Source organism: Epinephelus moara, chromosome 22 (genome assembly GCF_006386435.1).
Source record: "Epinephelus moara isolate mb chromosome 22, YSFRI_EMoa_1.0, whole genome shotgun sequence".
NCBI lineage: Eukaryota > Metazoa > Chordata > Actinopteri > Perciformes > Serranidae > Epinephelus > Epinephelus moara.
The window spans coordinates 30,656,208-30,679,822 of NC_065527.1; the positions used below are offsets into that span (position 1 = coordinate 30,656,208).

Sequence of the window (23,615 nt, forward strand, 5' to 3'; positions counted from 1 at the left end):
GATGGTTTATTGTGATTTTTTCTAATTATATCTGTTATATTCTCATTGTTTGCATGCAGGTTTCTAGTTATGAGTGCATTGTGTAAAGGGAGCTTTGCTTATATGCCTGCAGTCTGGCAAATGGAGTGCTGATTGGCTCCACCCATGTCTGAGTAGGGCCTCATTTAGGCCACCTGTGAACCCTGCAGCTTTATGCCCTGATGAAGGCCAGTGAGCATGGCCGAAACATGTTGGTGATTTTAATGTTCATCATGAACTAGCCATTTAATAAAGGCCTTTTAACTTTTGCACCAGAGAAGAGTTGCCTTGGATTTTGTTTTTTTCAAGAAGCATCTGCAAAAGCGTTGAACATTCTGACTCCTCAGCCTCTCCCCTCTCTTTCTACACCTCCCTCTTGTGGCATTTTTCATATTATATATTATATTTTCATGTCCTTACAATGTTGATTGGCCACTCTGTTCACCAAATATTTTTTGACAAATAACTTAATATTGTGCTCACAGTTAAATATAGAAGGTTGTTGCTAAAAGGGGAAGATGCCGTATGACTAGCTTGCCCGTCAATTCATCTTACATTTTATCATAACTGTATCATAGCCTTAGTTACATCTCTCTGTGTAGTTGCGCTCAACCTTAGTTTAGTTTGTTGTATATTTTCATAATGGCACTGGTAGATCATGTGTGGTGAACAGCTGCAATCAAGACAGTGAATTACACCTAATCCCACGGCGGAAATAACACAACACATGAGACAGTCTGAATTGTGAGTGACAGAGGGAGTCGCCGTGTTGTGCTAATTGTTGTCTCATTTGTGCTCTGATAAACACTAAATTTATCAAAGTGCCATATTGCTGTTTTCCAGACTACTCTGGCTGCAATCTTGTTGCTTAGTTAACGGATTAACATCACATCCAGCTGTTAAGCAGACGTCCATTCTCTCTTTAAGAGAGAAGATTAACTGTTAAACAGGAAGTAAAACTGACTGAAGGGGGACTCTGAGCGGGACTTCTTTGACAGTGAGTGGGCATGTATTTAATGTATTTGTGTGAGGCTCACTGGTGGTCCAGCAGGGCCAGGGGGGCCTTTACTGTCCTGGGTGCAGGTGCAGGCTTTGGGCATGGCCGGGCAGTCTACCTCCTTCCTCTGGATGATCACAGCATGGTGGGGATGACACAAAGACAAAAAATAATTAAATGAATAAAAGATATCACGGTGACATGGCATGATAAATGAGAAAATAATGACACATGACAAAAATAAAGCAGAAAAGTGGGCATTTGACATTTTCCACTTGTATGTCCCTGCACTGTACGCTGCACACTTCAGGTCTCAGTGAAAGCATTTTTCAGATAACATTGCTTCCTGAGACAGGAAATATCTGTGAAGGTTTTATCTGTTTGAGTTTTACTTTCCATCGACTGATAGATTATCATTGAGGACAAATGATCTCAGGAAACAGCTGTGTGCTACAGAATGCTGTTCTCTGCACTGCAGCCCAAAACTGAATGTAATTTTGATTTAATTTAATTATCACAGACGCAACATGGGACATGCCAACATTATTTCAGATTGAGTTTTGGTTTAGTAAGACTTGTGGACCTGGGAAAACAATCCAGCTTCTGTCTCCGCTCACACCGCGCAACTGGTGAACCTAAATCTGACAGAGTTGGAGGGAGACAGTGTGATTTTACACCAGACTATCTTACTTGTTGTTAAACTTAACAGTGGGTTATTGCCTACATTAGACTGCCTGTATTAAGATGTTTGAATAGTGATTTAATTTTACAGCAGTGGCAAACAATGCTGAGGCTTAGGGAGAACTGACAGAGAGGTCTCTCCGACGATGCAAGCAATGTGCTTGTCTGCAGCAGAGCGCTGTGACTGGGAAGAGCTTCCTGTAGCTGTTGTGTTTTTTTGTGTGTTTTTTGCATCAGGTTTCATGTCGAACCATTTTTTGTTTAACTTTTTGGATGGTTCTCACAACAGAGGACACGCAGGTAACAGCCTATGATTTATCTCTCTCTGTCACATTACTAATAACAGAAGAAAATAAAATGCATTTCTCAACCCGATTTCACCTAAAATAACTTTATTCTCATACATATAGAAAATAGCAAGTGCTCGCCCATCTTTTCAGTGGTTTTGTCTCCAGGCTGCTCTTGAGTGCACAGCTGTTATGTACATGGTGTCTTTATATGACCTAGATCTAGTGGTAAAATTTGGTACACCGGTCCTGTGCGGTGTCTGGCCTAATATCAAACTGATTTGACAATTTTTACACTGGCACAATCCCACACTACAGTATAGTAGTGTTGTGTAAATGATCTACACCATTAAAATGTCTGTTTCATAGCAATGATACGGTAAATTCCTTCAAACCATTCTTCAGTTGTTACCATGTACTTTGTGAACGGACAGAGGTGTGAACTGGAGTAAAGAGAGTTTTCACAGGAAAGTAAACTTTGACCTCACCAGACCAGGAAGTTCACAGCACTTGTCTCTGCTGGCCCACGAAGTGCTGCAGACGATGTCAAAGATCTGAAGCTGGAACTGAGGACAAGGAGTACAAACACAAAAAAACGTCAATACACACACCAAAATATGTGTGAATACACAACTGACAGCACGAAGTGGATGTTTGACAGTGAGGTTTACAGCATCCCACAGGACACAAGAAATGGTTCAGTCATCTAATGAAATATAAAAGGCAAAGAGTTGCCTTGCACTTCTATAAACAGAACATACTCCAGAATATAACACATTTCTGCATATTTTACTTGTGAATTTAATTTACAGGTGTGTCATGACAATAATTGATAGGGAGACTTTTAAAATTGGTGTAATGTGTGCTCTCTTTCTGGTCCTTGTCAGCACACATGCAGCTGAGTTTTTTTAGTAACTGCAACTGAGCAATGTTTTTCTTCAGAAAGTAGAGCACTGCAGTAATCAATTATGCAGGTAATAAAAGCATGCATTAGTGTCTTTGTGTTGGCTTGAGAGAGAAATGGTCGCACTCTGGCAATGTTCTTTAGAGGGTTATAGGATTCAAAACTAAGATTGGAGGCAAAGATAACTCCAAGGTTTTTTTTTTTACTTGTTGACAGGGTTTTAGTGCCAGTTCCTGCAATTTTGAGTTGAGTTTCTCTCTCTGAAGTTCACAACCAATAACTAAGACCTCAGCTTTGTCCTGGTTGAGTTGAAGAAAGTCTTCTGCCATCCAGGACTTAATATCTAAAATACAGTTAAAAATGGCATCAATTGGCCCTCAGTCATCAGGAGACACAGCCATGTACAGCTGTGTATCATCAGCATAACCATGGAAACTGATGCCGTGCCTCCTGATGATGTTTCCAAGTGGCAGCATGTAAAGATTAAAAAGTGTTGGACCTAAAATTGAATCTTGGGGGACCCCACAATTCATTTTATAGCTTTTTGATGAACATTCATCCATTGTTACATGAAATTCTCTTTCGGAAAGATAAGATTTAAACCAGCTAAAAGCAGTACCAGAGAGGCCAACCAGATTGTGAAGTCTAGCTAGGAGAGCAGTAGAGTAGAGTAGTACTAGAACAGAGAGTTCCTTCATATCCATATTAGACTTCAGGTCATTAACAACCCTGACCAATGCCGTCTCTGTGCTGTGATTAGCTTGAAAGCCAGACAGGTATCTTTCAAAAATATTGTGGGAGATCATAAAGTCATTTAACTAATGAAAAACAAGCTTCTCTAAAATTTCACTTAAAAGTGGCAGATTGGACACTGGTCTGTAGTTGCCAGTGTCGAGGCGTCCAAGTTATGATGATGATTTGAATCTCTGACTTTCAGGGGGCTACCCTAGTCAGAACTGGCTCAAAGTAATATAATTTCATGAGTGAATAAAATAATACATCAAGTTAGCACTACAGATGCATTCAGAAACTTCCTCTGTGGAATTCACAGCGACGGCGGGAAAGCAGACGTTACATTTCTGAAACAAATGTGATGGAAATCAAAATATGAGAAGAATTCAAAGTGGTATTTTTACATCACATGGCAGGATTAAAAACACTGTTGATCTCTGCAACTGTGACAAATCACTGGATGTTGCAAGGTATTTTAGTGCTTTAGCAAAAGTCTTTAATGCATAATCCTCATTATGAGGACAAAGAGAAAAGATTACCTCTGGTCTACAGCTTTACTTTGAACCTTTTTGCAAAGGTCTGTGTTTCAGTTTGTCTAATCAGGTATGGTGAAATCTGAGGTACAAATTTAGACTATTAGTCACAGCCTCCCTGTTATTCATGGGGGTTAAAACACAGCGCAAGATTATAAGACTCATAGAAATATTCAAAAAACAAAGTAGGGAGAAGAACACATTCAGCTGTTCCTGGAGGCCAATGCACAGAAAGTGATACTAAATTTGTTGCTGCTTTTTTCTGGATTGAGGACCGTGTTGTACTGTGAGGTTGTAAATGTGTGTACAAAGCGTACAATCAATAAAAAGAAAGGCTTTGCAGCTTGGTAAACGATCTCTTCAAGGCTCAGATCAGCAGTTTGTTTTCGTCTGTAAGAAAACATGGGCTCGGCTGCCCACGTTTGGGGACTTGCACAACTGTGGCCAGTGGAGAGAATTTTTAGAAAAAATTATTTGACACAAAAGTAGACTTCTTCAGCTTGAGAGCAGTCACTGTCAAGAGTTTTCTCTTCAAAGGCAGATCAAACCAATCAGACACATAATCTGCCTCGCTGCTATTTCTGCAAGAGAGCGGCTGGAAATCGATTTGTTTGCATTCATAAAGCTGCTCGAGGAAATGCCTTGGCTTTGATGGAAGAAAATTAAACAGAGATGAAAGCGCTGCAACAGCATGAGATCAAATACTGTTAGTCATAACTCATTCGGTTACTAATGTTGCAAAGAAGACGTCTGCCTGCGTTTTTGGAGAATATCAGTGTGATCAAGTCAATCAGAAGGAGGGGTGCTTTATCTGATTTCAGTTAGGGATCTTTTTTGTTGGCATGCTCAGATTATGAAATCTTTACAAGTGAACACATGATGGTGCTGATAATAGTCTGAGTTGAGCCTAGTATCTCGCAGAGACTCGAAACTGGTACAACATGTAAACATATAGCTACTTTTATTTATTTATTTTCCTCATGTTTAAATGCAACCCAATTGCCCCCAAAAAATATAGCACTGTACATTTCTACAAACCATGGATATGTTACATTTGTACATTATTATGTAGTAGAAACGTTTAGGATGAGGCACAAAAATCACTATGCAAAAGATTATGTTTGGGGGTATGGTCCTGGCAGGAACTGCAGCAATATCTCGGTGAAAAACAACAAATACACACTGACATGTCTCTAAAAAACACCTACGTTAGGTGCTGCAACTTTGGCAGCTGTCTCATCTGATTGTCACGCCATCCCCCCGTCCCCTCCACTGGCCTATGACAAAGCTCATAAACTACATGACTTTAGAAACAATATGATGCATATGAAGCATACAAATACAACCTATTTGTGGTTTGCAAATATGTACAATACCAATATTTTCTTCTGGGGACTGGGCTGTAAGATGACTGTTCCGCAGTAGGGCTTTTCCATTGGTACTTTTGGTCACGCCAAGTCAAACCATTTTGTGTTTCAATTGTCAGTTAAAATAAGCTGAGCCATGGCGTGGCGTGATGGATTATCTCTTGAGACGGGCAAAAGGCGCACCCGACTGCCTCCAAGCTGGTAGCAGTGACATCCTGGCAACTGCAGCCAAACCCCCTTCTCCCCCCGAAACAAGTGTGCATGGTGAGACTCGACTCACCTCTGTCTGCAGGAGACCAGAAAGAAAGTCTTTGTGTGTTCAGCTCTCAGTACTTTTGTAGCTTCTAACTGTTGTGCATGGGACAATAGGCACTGCACTGCACTGAAATGATCAACTTCTTCTCCATATTCATCACAAACTGATATATAAATTACAGAAGCAAGGAAAGATATCTGTCGGCTGTGACTGGTTGGTCCTTGTCACATGACATGTGGTGAGTGCTGCTGCGTTCCAAAAGTTGAACTCAGTTTATCTCAGGGTGCAGCCGCTGTGCCCTAAAAAATAGGTGCTAAGGAATGCGTGCACGCTCCAACATTCTGGCATTTGAGCGTGAATGTTGCGTGTCTACATTGAAAACAATGAATCTGAGGGTGCAAAAAAACGCAGCATGTGTATGACCCCTAATACCACAGGGAGGTGGACAAGCAGAGACAGTGACTGTGAGATGTTAGATGAAGAGCTGCACACAACAGGCTCTTACTGTGTCTCTGCAAACAGCTCACCTCCAACAGGTAAACTTCTTTTACCTACAATATTGTGTGAAATGATGTAATAATGGAAGACTTTTAGCCATGGATCAGCCCACTGACATCTACTCAAGACAAGCCCTTTTGTAATGGAAATGCAAATCACTGCCATGCTGGGCTGATGTGCTGAGTCAAACTGAGTCAAGCCAAGCCAGCACCTTAAAACCTAAACCTGACTCTATGGAAAATAGGTACAGGTGTAAGCAAGGCCTGATTTTAACCCTCTCCTTGTCGGTACCTTCAAGGACCAAGGCCCTTTCCACAGTTACATTGACAAATGAATATTAACTAACTTCAATATATGTAGTTGTGTAGCAGATATGTTTCCATTAATGCTTATACGTGTGCGTGTTGTCCTCACCGGTGCAGAATTGTCCTTGTTCCCTCTAGAGCGGACCATCCGGCCCAGAACTTCCAGTCCGTCGATGGTGATGTTTCCCGCTGCGTTGATGGTTTTCTCGGCCACCATCTTACAGTCAATCACCACTTTGGCACTCGTCTTGCTGATTGCAATATGAAGCTGCAATGAGAGAACACATCCAACATGTTGACTCAGCCACGTTTAACCTTGTTTTTAGTGCTGAACACCTGAAAAATGTCTTTAGACAGTTCATCAATTTCGATAAGTTTCGAGCAGAATTACCAGTGTTTACATTCAAGGTAATTTGCCAGTAGTCAAAATAAGTGATATGAAAACAGTAGTTTGGCTGTGGTGCGGCCATTGGCTATATACTATGGACTGTAGATGTCCCTGAGGAGGATGAGTGTGTCAGTCTCTCCTATATTTGCAGCCTTAAGAAGGTTTCGTATCTGTATGCTGTAGTAGAACAGCACCCTCTGCCTGTGTGCTCCTGTAACATCATGAAGCAGATTTTCAACCAAATCTAACCTGGTGACTCAGAAGATAAAGCTCAGAGTGGATGCTGATACAGTCCACTGACCTTTACTCAGCAACAACACACATTAATTAAAACATATTAAAATCAATATGATGTGCAATCCCTGCTCAGGTGCATGTTACATATTAAGAAACACAAACACCAAGGCAGAGGAATACAAAAACACAAGAACACATTGGAACACAAAAGACAAGACTAAACAGCACAGACACAACCAAAACTAAACTCTTCATCTCATCTGTTTGTTTCCAACTGTTACATAATGTTTTCAGCTGAAGTGAGTGTTAAATTGCACCACATTTATTTTGTAGATCTGATTCCAGTTGACTGCTATAGCAGCTAGTAAAGTGGGTTCTTCTCTGCCATACAAATAAGTCTAAAAATAAATCAAAAGTAAACTTTGTTTTTTACTAGGGAGACTGCTGAATAGATGATGGAAGAATTGCATTAAAATTTCACTTTAAAATAAGTCTTATAATTCAGTAAATAAGATGGAATTTTGTTTTCACAGGAAAAAAAACTGAAATTGATGCACAAAATGCACACACACACACACACACACACGCACACACACACACACACACACACACACAATGCTGTTCTTAGCAGATGGGCTTCTAACTACAGTGGCTGATGTGAAAACGCAAATGGCAATATCTAAAGCCTCTTCTTTACTGTAGAAACATGGCAGTGCAACATGGCATCCGCTCCCTACACAGATATAAACCACTCATTTTAAGTTTATAAGGTGAATTTAAACTCAAGAATACATACATGGCTGTCCATGTTTTTGCTTTCTCCAGTTCTAATTTTAAATGTATGTGTGTTTTAGTGTTGCTTTGAAGGTCCAGTGTGTAAAAGTTAGGGCTATTTAGCGGCCTCTAGTGGTGAGGATTGCTGATTGCAACAGGCTGAAACTTCTCCTGGTTGGAATTCCTTTAGTGTTCATTGTTCAGGAGGTTTTTATGGGGAGTTGAATTATCCGCAGAGGTCACTTCCCCTCTGAAACACATAGATCAGGTTTAAAACCAGTAAAAACGTTGAATAAAGCACTCTAACGTTACAAATCAGTGTTTCCTCAACCCTGTTCGAAGAAGGCGTGCTTAATTAAAGCAGTTTCACATTAAACAATCAGTGTTTTTCTGACACTCTCGCCATAGAGGGGCTTCAAACTACGGTTGCGTACACAAAAAATGTCCCTATCTAGTGCCAGTGTTTGGTTTGTCCGTTCTGGGCTACAGCAGAAACATGGCGGTGCAACATGATGATCTCTGTAGAGGAGGACCTGTTTCCTATGTAGATATTAACGACTCATTCAAAGGTAACGAAAACAGGACGATTCTTATTTTCAGGTGATTATACACTAAAGGCATACTTATTATATTCCATATGTGCCAATATATCCTTCTCAATCCTACACACTGGACTTAAGCGCTACTAGTGTTTTCATCCTGAATGAATTCAAATGAAAAACAAATGAATACAAAATGCTGCCTCTGTGCATTGCTTATTCAGGACAAAAATATACCCGGACTTTACATCTAATATTACATTTTAAAGAATTACGAGCTTGTGTTCAAAATGAATGCTTTTACAGTTTTATGAAGAACCACATCTATAGCTCCACAACCTGCAGCAGAGCTGGAATTGGGACAAAAATCGTGAGCACACGTGGAAAAAAAACTAAAATTACCTCTCTGAGCGTGGCTGCTATTTATAATTACAGGAAGTACTGTCACCATCATGGACAGTCGAGTGCTGAACTGTGAGGTGGATGAAACGCTGCCTGTCTGTGCTGAGTGGCTCCTCAACATCATTAACCCTCCTCTCCTGTAACTGAAACAGAGCGGCAAGCGGCTGCTGTCAGTGACTCACACATCTGAACCCTTTTAACCTCCCTCTTTCAGAATACCTTCGTTTGACAGGGAGAAGAAAAAAAGAGTTTGTAAAAGTTATTCTCTGGTTTGTTTCCTGCTGTATCTACAGAAAAGAAGAAAAATCAAGATGCTGTCTGAGCTTTCTTTTTTGGGAATTCACGGGTTGTCGGTGCGTGCTTCTCATTTTTTCCCCCCCTTTATTTTCTTTTTTAATCTCCATTTTATATAGGGTACAATTATAATTCACAGCAGTGCAAATTAACTTGTTAAAATGTTCCATGTTTGTCCTGGCACGGAGGACATTCAACACACACATGCACACACAGCTCCAAGGAAAACAGGCCATAAACTTTAAGTGTCTGCTCTGTAATTTTGATTCTATAAGTGAAGCTGTGATATATAAGCATGACTTAATTTGGCAGTGAAAGAAATCACAAGCATGTTTTTATTTTTTGTTTGTTTGTTTGTTTTTTCATTTCCATTTTGCCGTTTTGGAGCTCTTGTCAGACCTTCATGTTTGGTTCAGAAGAAATAAATACATTTTATTCTTACTTGTGCATTCATTTTGGAGCCAAGAAATTACAGTTCAGCATCCACAGATTATTATAATCTACAAAATTACACAGTTTTACAAACAGCTGTGATAGTGAGCTTCATTTCCATGTGTAGTAATCAGTGTGTCAGAGAAGAAGTTACTCTGTTTGACAGTTTGCTGTCTGCTGTGAATAATGTTCTGATGAAGTGACAAGTGAACATTAGTTTTATCTTCACAGAGAGAAGAGACATCACTAGAGTTTACCTGCAATCAAATAAACACTTTCACACATTTAACATACAAGTGATTTTCACGTTACGTCTTCATTTGTGACTTCTTTTCATCAGCCAGAGGAAAATATACACGTCTTATATTATCACTCTCACTGCACTGTGTGGACAAAGGGAGCCAAGTTTTTTTTTTTTTTTTTTTTTTATTAGTAGACCACTGCAAACAGTCAACAGAGGGATCAACAACTTCAGTAGTCTTAAACACCAAATGTATTGATGGACCATTTTAGTTCAGCCTGCAAATCAGTGCTTAAGACTTCAGTTTGTCCTGCATTTTATCAAAATAAATTTGGGAAATTTTAGTCATATCTTGCACTGCACTGTAATTTTCATTTTACTTTTTGACATGCCGTTACGATTGTAACAATCACAGAAGGTTTATTCTTGGATGTACAGTTAAGATGACCATACCAGGCAGGAAGGTGAAAAGTTAAAACATTCTCAACCATAATTTTGTACACTAATTCTAACTGCACGCCTTGAGTGAAGGTTTGTAAATCGAAGTTCTGATATAGTTAGTTAAACATGGTACCTGTTAATTTCAGTTCACGAATAATGTTCGCCTGTTTACAGCTGTGGAGGCATGAAAGAACAACAAGGTTTTCTTCACAAATCCAATGTAACACGCAGTGTGTAACTGATATACAGATGGTCATTTTGCATTTTAAGTATTTCTTTTAATTTTGTCATGATTCTGTAGGGATAAACTCTTCTATACGAATAAGGTTATTATTATTATTATTATTATTATTAACAGTAGTAGTAATAGCAGTAGCAGTAGAGTCACAAAATAAAACATTTTTTTTTTAAATATATTATTTCTGTAAATATGTACAGCCACTTCATTTGTATAGTGACAATTTTATCACTAATCATTAAGATGAGCAGTGGGGAGTATTCGCAGTAGTATTAGTATCAGTATTTAGGGCTGCACTCTAATAGTCAACCAAATGTTAGTTGTCCAGAAGGGTCATTTGTTGGCATTTCATTTTCATTTTCATTTTGCTTAGTCGCAGAAAAAACAAACAAACAAAATAAAAAGAAATGGGCTCTTGAAAGCTGGCACAAAAAAGGCACAAGAGTAGCACCCAGCGCCCAACCTTGCGTTTTACAGGTGGTTAAAGATGTGGCATTTGTACAGCCCCTAATTTACAGGGCTGGTACCTGCGGTTATTCCACAGGCTAGTTAAAGGGAAATTTCGGTTTATTTCAACCTGTCTCCTATCATCCTAAATTTGTTTCAAGTGACTAGTGACATAGAAATAATAGTTAGCATGTTAGCCGTTAGCCTAGATACAGCCGGGGCGCATAGTAGCATCAGACCTGTTAAAACGTAAGTGAACGGGCATCCCTTCAAGTGCAAAGTTAGTCCACTAAACAAGCTTTTTTTCCACAAAGACCGCCTCATATCGTTAGGATAAATGTCAGAGAACATATAGAAAACGACATGTAAACGTGTTGTCTTACCTTACCGGTGTGCTGCCATGTTTGTTGTTTACCATTTAGCTCTGCTTTCCAAAGCCTTTAATAACATGTCGGGCAGGAAATCCAAAGTGTGGGATCATTTTGAGAAGGTGAAGGACGAACCCAAGGTGATATGTAAACTCATCTTCATTGGTCGACTACAAACATGACTTGTCATGTGAAACACTGAAGTAGCTACATGCCCATTAGCCACTTAGCACAATCATTACTGCTTTGCTGACAGCGTCATTAACAGGCGGCTCGCTCAGTGTGTGATATGCACTTGTAGATAAAATATAGGCCTATATTAATGAAGGTTCATTAGTACGGTTTTGTATTTCTCTGTAATGTAGCAGAGTGTTAACAATGTAACTTATACTATTCTTTCTCACACCTTCAACTCAAACCATTGTGTTGCCCCGCCCAAAATATATCATTTAATAATTAAATAATATCGGAAACATGCAGGCAACTAGTCGACTAATAGCCCTAAATGACGACTATTGGTTGACTGGAAAATTTCTTAGTCGGGGGCAGCACTATTAGTATTAGTATGAGGTAAGGAGGTAGGACAGGACTTGTGTTCAGTGTGTGTTTGGTCAGTCTGTTGAGTTTAAGTTCACTGTTGCTGTGACTTTGTTGTAAATGTCAAAGTGATTTATCAGCAGAGGAACAAACTCCATGTTGGTGCACTGACTGTTTCTGAGTGAATTCACTCATTTGAAATGTGAACAACATTGAGACACAACAGGATCCATTATGTCACTGTACGCTATTACACATTGTGATACACTGCAGATGTAGAGGTGGCTGTGAAAATAAGCTTGTGTATCTACCAGAACCTAACCTGTGATTTGACCAGTGTTTTGTAGAAATATTTTTTGTATTCAAATGAATTACAAGCTGGCTGTCAAAAATTAAATTTTGTTTACGCTTAATACATAACTTCTACAGTGAATTTAAAGGTACAGTAGGCAACAATTGTCACTTACTTTTTGCCAACAATATTGCCGGTGAAAGTGAAAGCCAACCCCAGCTTTGCTTGCCCAGCGTTTCGACTCGCTGTATCTGCATTTTTTCGGCACTGTAGGTTTTTTTGTAGCTTCTTCTTGAATATATGCTGCTTACAGTCTGGCAAGTGATTGCTATGGTTTTATTAAGTCCCCATTTCACCTGTCCCCAATACAGCAAAAAAAGAAAATCCAGACAGAGGGCAGAGTCTCTGCAGATAAAGACGCCGCCACACACTTCTAGTCAGTCACAAGTGATGATTGAGAGGGATTACCTACTGTATGAGTCTATACATTGTTTTTTAGTAAAGTCCTGCATAGTATACCTTTATAAACATTTTGGTTTATATTCACTGATGTGGCTGCAGTGCTCAGGTAAAAATATCTGAAACTTTGGAGGCTGAAATAAATGTAGTCATGGTGGTTTATTCTATATCAGGAAAGCCAGCTGTAAGCTGTAATCACAAAGTGTGCTACTGTATCTACTGCAAGCCCACGTGTGTGTGTGTGTGTGTGTGTGTGTGTGCATGTTCGTGTGTGTCTGCGTGTGTAAATACAGATTTACAGGCATTGCAGAGTTCCCTCGAACCTGCATTAGCACTGCAGAACTGTAATACAAATCCTGTTTAAGAGTGTGAAGTGTGAAGCAACACTGTACTATCAGTTTAGAAACCTTGCTAAAGGAATGTTCTACACTCTTGTCATATTTCCAAGACATCAGCTTTTCAGGAAGTAAGAAATATGACAGCCAGAAACATTCAGAGTTTAGTGTGAAAAGTGTGACAAAGCTGAGGAAAACTGAACTTTTGTGACCCACGGGGGACCATTCTGTCTTTTAAAGTTAGTTAAGTTCGTCAAAGTTCAGAGAAAACGATCAAATTAGAGATGTCCTCTGATCCCTAGTCACATAAACCTATTGAAATGTCACACAGAATCTTCAGGTGGGCACTGAAAGTACTGTACTGGTCCTCTAGGATTATAAAACCCACTATGTATGCAGTGACACACACACACACACAGCTAGCAGAAGAAAAGGTGAAAAGGTAAGCAGGATAAGCTCTGTTGACAGCGAGCAGACAGAAGTGACTGCAGATCAGTCAGTGAATCCCTCAGCACTGACACACTGACACTAACACAACACGACTGTGAGCAGGTTCAGAATCAGGGCACAACTCAACTACAGTCGGCCTGTCAGGACTCCCACTGCTGTCTCACTGCACAGCCATCTTCAGACAACAGAAGAATGAGTGCCAGGAGGAGAGGAGGAGGAGGAGGAGGAGGAAGAGGAGGAGGAGGAGGAGGAGGAGAGGGGGAGAAGGTGGAAAGGGAGGACGGAGAGAGGTAAAGAGAGGGAGTAGAGGTTGACAGGTTGGTAGGGAGGAGGAGAGGACGGACAAGGAGGAAAAGAAGGCGAGGAGGAGTAGGAGTAGGAAAGGAAGGAGAGGGAGCAGGACGAGGAGGAGGAGAGGGAAGGGGAGGTGGAGAGGGTGGAGGAGGAGGAGGAAAGTGTGAAGGAGGAAAGGAAGGGGAGGAGGGAGAGACGGTAAACGGAGACGAGAGGGAAGAGGAGGAGGTTGAGAGGGAGAAGGCGGTGGAGAGGCAATGGTAAATGTAACAGGAAGCCAGTGCAGAGCAGCTCAGAGTTGCCTGGCCTCTCCTCTTGGTTCGGGTTAATAGCTGAGCTGCAGAGTTTTGAATGAACTGAAGTCTCTCAGTGATGTTTTTTTGGGAGGCCAGTAAAAAGTGAGTCAGCTTGAAATTAAACACATATACTGTACACATTTTATAGTATTTATCCATATTTTTATTGTGCATGTTTCCATTCTGTATTTATGAGGCTAATTCCTTGTATGTGAAATCCTATTGGCAATAAACCTGACTGTGATATATTTATGATTCTGATGCACACTGTTTACATACACTCCACCTTGCTGACTTTGCTGCAACTAATCACTAATTTAGTCTTTCATTGCTGTTGTGTAATTATTATTATTTTCTATTCTAATTTTAGTTTTATAGACCTCTTGTTATTCATTTTTGTACTTTTTCTCTATACTTATTTCTGTCCTTGTGCTGCTGCAACGACTGACTTCCCCCTGTGGGTATGAATAAAGGCTTATCTTAACTAAAGACTATAATGTACTTAAGCAGCAAGTCGAGCTTTGTCATACAAAGGTTTGTGTTTCTGGTTCATTGACAGTGCACACTTGTTCTAAAGCAACCTCAGAGGCGTGCTCTGACTCGAGGTATGTTGGGCCTTAAGCCAGAGTTTTTAGCGTTACGACAGTAGCTCTCTCTTAACCTGGCTAAATCTTCATGATAACTCACACTGCACACCTCACCTGCTCCAGACCAGTTTTGAAATCAGCTATAAAAAGCAACTTTTACTGATAATCTGAAAAAGTGTCTTCATTCATCATGTGCCAGAAATGTAAGCAGCTCTCTTCATAAGGAGAAGTTGTTTAGGGACCGAACGGATCTGTTGGCTTTTCCTGATTATATTCTCTATGAGTGATGAAGATCCTTAGATGAGGGAATAAGTTATAAATGCCACTGAGCAAAGCTGTGCAGAAAGTATTATACTTACTAGGGAGTGCTGCTGGGTTTTTCTGCTTTGCTATCATACAAGGTGCCACCTGCTATTCAGTTGACCATCCATTCACAAGCCTGGGATTGAGGACGACCCACACTACCTCTCAGTCACAGCTGCCCCAGTGTCAAGTGTCGGTGTTTGTGTGTCATTGTTTTTCATGCTGAGTCCAACAAGTACAGTGCTGTGGAAAAGAATTTCCCCTTGGGGACAATAAAACCTAACCTAAAGGTCTTTGCAGGCGGAGTCTATTTTTTTCAGATGAGTTTTTTAAATCTGTCATCCAAAAAAACATATTGCGCACAGAAACCTTACACACCGATCCCGATGCAGTTATTGTTCTTTTGGTGAAATTCGCAATAAGTGACAAAATGAAAGGTCACATAACCTCCTTTGCCTCTCTCCACTGGAGTTACCTATGTGGCTGTCATCATTCCCTCCCTGTCTTTCATTTGGCACTGCAGCTGCATGAAGGGGTGGAGCTGTCCTCTACATTCTGTGTGTGGCCCACATACTCCTCCTCCTCGTCATCATCATCCACCTGAATATCACTATCTGACCTGTGGAACGTGAGCTGTCTGAGTTATGAAATGATTCTGTTCGCCCCGTTCCTCTGTCTTGTTGCAAATGTGTCCAGCTACCACATTTTCTTCACTGATTTTTGGTCAAATGTCTCTAAAGGCTTCTTATGGATGTAAAAAGGAAATTGAACCTGTTCGTAAAATGTTAATGACGGACGAAAGATGTTTTAATTCTTCAAAGGCAGAAGAAGGCAGCAAGATTGGTCCATTTTGTGCGGTAGTTGAGTCAAATGATGCCAAACACCCCCTTTTATGGGAATGCGCATAGAGCCCGAGAAAGCTTCAGTAAACATAGCTCAAAACTCAATAACCTCCATTGTGGTACCCATGATCTCACATTGGGGTTTTAGATTTTGTTGCGCCAACTAAGGCAAAGATAGACTGGCTCCTTCACACTTGCTTCATAGTTCTGCCCCCAGACGAGCTGAGCTTTGTCTTCAGACCACAAAAGAGATGGAAAGACAAATATTTTGAGTGAGGAGTAAATTTCAACTTCCAACTATTTTTCTGCTACGGTCACATTTATCTGAACATTACTGTGTGAGCAATCCTACACTTCATCACAACATTGTCACACTAACGTCAGCTTGTCCAACTTTATGAAACAAAAGCAGATATAACACTCGTCACTGTCAAGTCTAAAATCGGTTGAGTCGGCATCATTTAAGGCGTACAGCGTCCTGGTGAACACTCTCGGGCTGAAGTAAAGATGAATCTTTAGTGTGTCAGTCACTCTGACAGATGATCAGTCAGTCAGTATGTCAGGAGTCAGTCAGACAGGAGTAATTCTGACCTTATGGAAGCTGCCGTAGAAGAGTTTTTTGATTTCTGGCCCTTCGAAGGTGACCGTCTGGAACTCTCCTTTGTAGTCATTGTTGAAGAACGTCAGAGTCTTTCCTCCATCTGCAGGAAGACGCACAAACTACATGTCAACAGCAACAACAACAACAGTGTGGATTGTTCTTTATTCTATATTGAACAAGAAACACTTTTGTCCCACAAAAAATCCATTTATTCATATTTTTTTCCCCTGTGTGATTGGTATTGATTTCCTGATGGAACTCAGCAGCTTTCACCTGAACTGCTCCTGAATGGCAACACTGAGCGTCCCTTGTGTTTAGTACATTCACTTCATGATTGTGATGGATTTGTTATTACAGAAATAATAACTAAGAGAAACAAATGTGTTTTTATTGATTTTATTGGGTGAAACCCAGATGCTTTCACAGCAGAGAGGCCAGACTCACTGTCCAGGATGACTCCCACCAGAGGCTCGTTGTTCTTATTGAGGATCTCCCAGAGAGCAAAGGGCTCCTCCGGAGTGTCGGGCAGCAGTCTGAACAGCAGGGTGATGGTGTAGTCAGAGGGCAGCCCTTCAGGATGGATGTACCTGTGAGCCAGAAGGGACACATCAGACCCAGGGAAACACTTGGAAGTCTTTATATTTATGTATACATTTATATCTCTATTTATGACAGATTATGGGTTCTGGATACCGTCAATAATCAGCAGAGATATCACACTGCGTTAGTTCTAATTTAATAGGAGAGGAGACTTGTGAAAAATGACTATGAATGCAACTGTGTACCTTACTGTTAATTTCATTAACAAAAACTATGACTAAATATGTTTCTCAACAACCTTTTTTCCACAACTAAGACGAGACAGCACTGACATCACTAACTGTGACTGTATCAACATGCAATATTCTTGAAAAACAGCAGGACTAAAATGAAATTTCTTTTTATTTTTTCATTGAAAGAAAAAGATTTTTTTTTCCTGGTGTAGCAGTTTTGTTTCCTTTGCTGTGTGCACCATAACTGGACTACAACCACAGCATACAATGTGCACAGTCAGCAGGGCTTGAGGTAACTTTCTTAAGTTAAAGGGTAACTTTAGTGTTTTTGAACCTCGACCCTTTTTCCCATATTTTTGTGCCTGAGTGACAATCATTTTTAGGTATTGGTCCAGTAGTGAGAGAGAGGGCTGCATCTGCAGCAGTGAAACCGGCTGCATGTAATCCCGACAGGCAATTGTGCACCATCAATATAAATCCATATAAGTGTTCATATAAGTGTCTGACAACATTATGGAAGGGATCTCTACGGAGAAATCAAACTCATTTCCATTCCTTTCACTAATCTGTTTTTTTAATTAGTCTGTGTGTGTATCCAAGTCTCGCTCAAGGAGAAGTCTCATTCCGAAATCTCGCAAACTTTTAACCATTGTCAAAATCAACTGAATATTTTGCCATGACACTGAAAATCATTTAAAAGCTACACTTTCTGTACTGCAACACAACAATGTCTTCCCGGCACTCCTGCCTCACTTCCCTTTCCACCTTTGTTTTTCCTGCAGCAAGTCATCTCTTCTAAGATGTCAGAACGAGACTTTTCCTTCAGCAAGACTTGGTCACAATGACAAACAGATCAGCAAAAGGTACAGAAAAACTTTCAGTTCTCCATAAAATCCTTTAAGTGACAATGATAGAAACTTGTAATAACAATCTGAGCCTGTCAGTGGCTTTTAGTGGACATAAATTGACGGTGCTCAAATGCCCGCTGGATTACACTGCAGTCCATTTTGCCGCTCTGATTGGAGCCCTCTCACTCAGTACTGGACCAGTTTCAAACATTGTTGTCTCCATTAGTCACTTCAAAGGAAAAACATGAGAAAATAGGGTTCAGGTTAAAAAAATCCTAAGTTTCCCTTTAGAGTTAACAATGACAACATCAGGCTGTCTCAATGTATTCCTTAGATTGATACCATTAGACCACTTGATCAGATACTTTCTGCAAATCTGTATTTTTAAAAGGGCACTTCACTGATTTAATCCATCAGCACACCTTAAATTTCACTGTGACAACTTTGACCATTTCATTACTTTTTATTGTTTCTCTTGGATGACATACACTTTTAGTAATGAGTGGATCTTCAAGTGTTTAAAAACAAATATTAATTTCAACTGGATTATGTGAACTGCATGTATTCCAATCCTCTCTTGGAGAAAAAAAAAAAGCGCTGCCGAGTGTCGTTTCTGTGGGTTATGACAACACTAAACCCCTGAGCTTGCCTAAAAAAGGACTAAACGCACAAACCCGCTATTTTAGAATATCCATGGAGAGAGACTCTCACTGCAGCCTGTTCTATTTTGCTCTAAAAATGTCTGCGTGCAGCCTCGTTCTGTGGACGATAAATGAGGTGCAGACTTCCCTCTGTGTCATCAGTGATGAGGAAATACAGCGAGTACTGGATGGAGCAGTGAGTGACAACAACCGGGTACTGTTTGCGGTGGAAAAGCTAGGGTCTAAGTATCATGTCTGAAGGGTTACTTTGGTTCCAAAAGTACCATTCCAAAAGTGTTTGGTGGAAACTGAGCTAAAGAGTATAGAAGCAGATCATGAGACAGACCTGCCCCTCTCTGTTTCTCTCAAACTCTGATCAAACAGTAAAACTGGGATGTATATATATATATATATATATATATATATATATATATATACACACACATATATATACACATATATATCAAGACTATGTTGCCGCATTGCCTATTTCTCGCTTACATGTTTAGAAACATATTTTAGTTCTGTGTTTAGCAGTAAGAGAGTTTGTGAACAGCCATAACATTTCCTGCATGGTAAAAAATTCTGTTTTAGTTGCCTATTACTCGCCTCAAATGTTTTCAGAAATGTGTTTTAGCTTAATGTTTAAGTGTAAGAGACTGAAATGATTTCTTGCCAGCCGGCTGCCATTGTTTCAAACAGACGTGTTCACATTACTCCACACTTACCAGCTGAGCATTTATTGGTATGCTATGTCGCTGTGAGTTCTGGTAGTTGTGGGTTTTCTACGTCTTGAGCAAAAGTGTTCGCTTTCTCTGTTTTCTCTGGTTATATAGCACCACTTTCAAAAGTATTTGTGTCTTCCTACTACATAGACATCCTAGCTTTATTAAGAGGCCATGTCTCTGGTGGTGAAATACTCCTTTAATAATTCAACTTGTGTTAAGATAAAATTTTATGTGAAATCATTTTGACTTAAATGACAATTTTTGGTTTTGGCTCAACAAGATTGACTGTTATATTCATTGTAATCTGATGACAAAAAAAGACTGAAATGTCAACAGTTTTCATTCCCGAAAACTACACTAAAATACTTATGGTTTCATTTGACTAAGATGTTACTAAAATACCCAGTCTTTTAGTCAACTAAAACTAAAACTACAAAGAGGATGTGACTGACTAAATATAGCACTAAATAAAAACTTAAAATGACAATTGAAACAGGTCAATAACAAAGATTAAATAAAAAAAAATGATGATAAAATGAACACTAGTGTACCTGGTTGGCTGTGCCAGAAAAGCGTCACTGTGCAGGTGGAAACAGGGGAAGGTATTAAAGGTGCCGGGTACCATAGAAACGCCGGACATGCTGCCATACCGATTTTCCATCAGCCCAAACAGCTCCATCATACGGAAACCTGATGACACATGGAAGGAATTTTAACTTGTTAACATCCCATAAAAGCAGAGCTACACCAGCTGATGATGATGATCACTGCTGACAGTTTGGTGCATTCCACAACTGAGAAACTCACCACTGAACATAAACACGACATTAAATTTACAATTTCATGAAATTACATGTATTTCTCAAGGGCAGGTCCTGTGATTTTAATTCTATTGGAGTGCATGTGTGTGTGTGACATAGAGATATTTCACCTCCTATCACAGCAATAATTACAGCACCTATTTTATTTAACAGCACTTTTTATACTGTACACTTATACCTGCAATGCCTACTGCAACTGCTGCACGTTTCATACTCTATATATCCAGAGTGTTCAAGATTATCTTATTTGCCCCTGGGGAAATCTGTCTCGGACACAAAGGCTGCCACATAAAAATACATACGTAGTGCAGAAACAGACATAAAGTGCATAGCAAAGACAAGTGCAGGTATAAAGTGCATTCAAATACAATTCATATCTACCCATTACTGTTTTACTTATTACTTATAGAACCACTTGACAAAATACACTTCTGGTTAGATGCTAAGCAGCAATTCTTGTCCTTGCACTTTCTGCATGACAGAAAATTTGAGCATAGCGTTAGTTCAGGCAGGACACAATGTCTTTGCTGCTGCTCTCCCTTCCTTAGGCTTTCCATGTAGATGCATGGAGGGGCAGGGAGGTTTGCTCTCTCTGCCTTAAGGCTTTCCATGTAGATGCATGGGGGGCAGGGAGGTTTGCTCTCTCTGCCTTAAGGCTTTCCATGTAGATGCATGGAGGGGCAGGGAGGTTTGTTTTGTCTGCCTCAGGCTTGCGACATAGGTGCATGGAAGGGCAGAGAGGTGTGCTCTCTCTGTCTTAAGGCTTTCAATGTAAGCGCGTGGAAGGGCGGGAAGGTGTGCTCTCTCTGCCCCCAGATTTCCACGTAGGCATGTGGAAGAGGCTTTCTGCGTAAGTCTGGGAAAGGCAGAGAGGCCCTAGAACAGAGCCATACTGCCAAATATAATACTGCACATGGAAATAAAGTTTTCTTTGACTAATGTGGTCCTGACTGAAGTTGAATATAATCTAAGTAACTGACTAACTTCTGTTTTCTGACGCTTCATAATTTGGTCATAATGACTCAATACTCAATACAGATTCAATACTGCAATTTTCTGACATCTATTCCTTGTCTGACCGTCTAAGGAGAGGGGTCCCTCCTCTGTTGCTTTTCCTCCTGAGGTTTTTTCCCCATTTTTTCCCTGCTATTTTTAAATAGTTTTTTTCCTGATCAGCAGCGAGGGTCTGAGAACAGAGGAAGTCACATGCTGTAAGACTGTAAAGCCCCCTGATGTGACTTTTTGATATTGGGACTTGGCTCTCCCACAATTTGGCATTGTTGTCATAAAACAAAATGTCCCCAAGAGACATTTTAAAAGTGTGTCTGAGTTTGTAAGCACAAAGAACTTTAGAGCTTTGCAATTTCACTGCACTGCTGGGTTTCTGTGTGACTTGTGGCACCTTGTTAACATCAGCTTTCAGTCTTATTTATGAAATCAGACATGAAAACAGAAATAGAGAAAAGCAATTGGAGGAGCAAGATCTCACCAAATGGGCTGCTGTAGATAACTGTTTTATGCCTTTTTAAACCATCATAGTTGCACTACCTAACAATGAGTAAATAGATATTCTGCTTGTTGCTTGAAAATAAACAGCCGCAAAAAGAATATTACTTGCACATCCTCAGGGTATATAGAGAACGTGTGCATACTGTTCTGCTTTTACAATGCGGACACATGGAAAAGACCAGCACTGTTCACAGTAGATTTATATGCAGGGGTTTGTCTTTGACTTTATTCTGTGCTGCTCCCTTGTTCTCTATTTATATCAATACTTCAAAGCCTCATCTTTGATCTTTTACCTGGAGTTGTGCTGCCGCTCATCGGTACAGACGGACAAGCTGGGAGAGACAAAAAAATGTGTGTTGGATTAAGAAAACACATTCCTTCAGAGAGCCTTGAAATACAGCAGAATCATGTTAACACAGTCAACCACGTTCAATGTTTTATATAAAGAGCAAGCAAAACAGAAGTTGGAGCATCTTTAGCTTCTGTACTGTGACGTACTGATGAAACAATATTTGACCATTGTACAGTTACAAAGGGGATTTTAAATCAAATCCTTCACCTTGGACTGGACTGCTAAAAAGAGGGCAGGGCTTAGAGTTTAGTGCAATACAGAGCTACAGTGGACTGTTGGTTCCACAGACACCTCCATCATGTGGGGCACATTCAATCTGAAAATTATGTGCACAGGTTTGCTATGATTTCCAGGTTAAATTATCCTTTTCCTCAAAACAGTGTAAAAAGGCGCGTAAATGGGCTTTGAGCTGTGTTGTCTTGTGGGCGGTGGGAGTGTCAGAGGTGTTACCAAATCAGAAGTGACATGTAAATAAACCCCACCTTGTTAAAAGGCAGTGTGCCTACATAACATGGAGCATGGGGAACTCTTCCAGTCTTCAACTAGAAACTGACAACCTCTGAATGTCTGATGAGCGGTGGCTACTCACTGGCAGTGGCAGCCTCACACACAAAGGTCACCAGCTTCTCTTCAATCTTCTTGAAGGCGTCCAGGTCGTCCACAAAGAAGACATGTCTGTCACTGGGTTTACTGGCGATGCTCACCAGCTCCCCGTAGTCAGCGTCAGCAAAGCCGATAGCAAATACAATGTACCCTTTACAGAAACACAGAGACGGTAAATTACTTTTGTCTTCAATATGGCAATAAGCTGAGGAAGAATGAGGATGAGGACTCTGAAATTGAAAGAAAATATTTTACAAGCCAAAAATGATCTATCTGAATTAACATCAGATTTACATGAGTGCTACATTTTCTGTACTGCATGTGATACGCAGGTATATAAAACCTTTTTTGTAGAGAAGTGCATTACTTTCTGCTTGATTACACCACTGAAAAAAAAATGTTATTTTGAATGAATGAAAATGTAAGATATAGTCCTAAAAGGTGACCAACTGGACCAGCAAATTAAATTTAGTGCTGCTATTTCTTTCTGTTGATGCTTCATATGCAGTCATTTGAACAAAACCAACAAAACAAGCCTATTCTTCTTAAATCCTGAAATCCAAACTGGATATCTGGGACTTGTTATCATGTAAAAAATTAAAGTACACAGCTCTGACCTTCCATCTGCATCTCTTTGGACACCTTGTTGACGTCATCCTGAGATCGGCCATCGGTGAGGACCACAAGGACGTTGGGGATTCCCCTCCTGACTCCTCCCTCTGCTGTGAAGATGTTTTCCTTCACATGCTGGATGGCTCGACCTGATTGGACAGACGATGCAAATCATTCTGCTAAATGTTGTGCTCATACAATCATTTTAAAATTATTTCTGTACTTCAGAGTCCTAAAAACAGATGCGGGAGAAGGAACACATGCTTCCAGCAGCAGCAGCAGCAGCAGCAGCAGCAGACACTGATACTGCACTGTGTATTGATACAGGGTAGTATGGAAAAAATATTAAGGTA

At 40.2% G+C, this 23,615-nt stretch overlaps 1 protein-coding gene across 1 annotated transcript in view; it reads right to left on the reverse strand.

The window, feature by feature from the left end:
- The window catches only part of LOC126384266 (collagen alpha-1(XIV) chain-like), a 304,818-nt gene that overhangs the window by 54,234 nt on the left and 226,969 nt on the right, over positions 1–23,615 (reverse strand). Inside the window, exons 28-36 of the mRNA XM_050035226.1 lie at positions 23,268–23,411; positions 22,637–22,801; positions 21,989–22,027; positions 19,917–20,055; positions 16,820–16,962; positions 16,366–16,475; positions 6,688–6,846; positions 2,472–2,549; positions 1,056–1,142 (exon numbers count right to left, since the gene is read on the reverse strand). Of these exons, the coding sequence (XP_049891183.1) occupies positions 1,056–1,142; positions 2,472–2,549; positions 6,688–6,846; positions 16,366–16,475; positions 16,820–16,962; positions 19,917–20,055; positions 21,989–22,027; positions 22,637–22,801; positions 23,268–23,411 (1,064 nt within the window). The remainder of the gene's footprint in view (positions 1–1,055; positions 1,143–2,471; positions 2,550–6,687; positions 6,847–16,365; positions 16,476–16,819; positions 16,963–19,916; positions 20,056–21,988; positions 22,028–22,636; positions 22,802–23,267; positions 23,412–23,615) is intronic.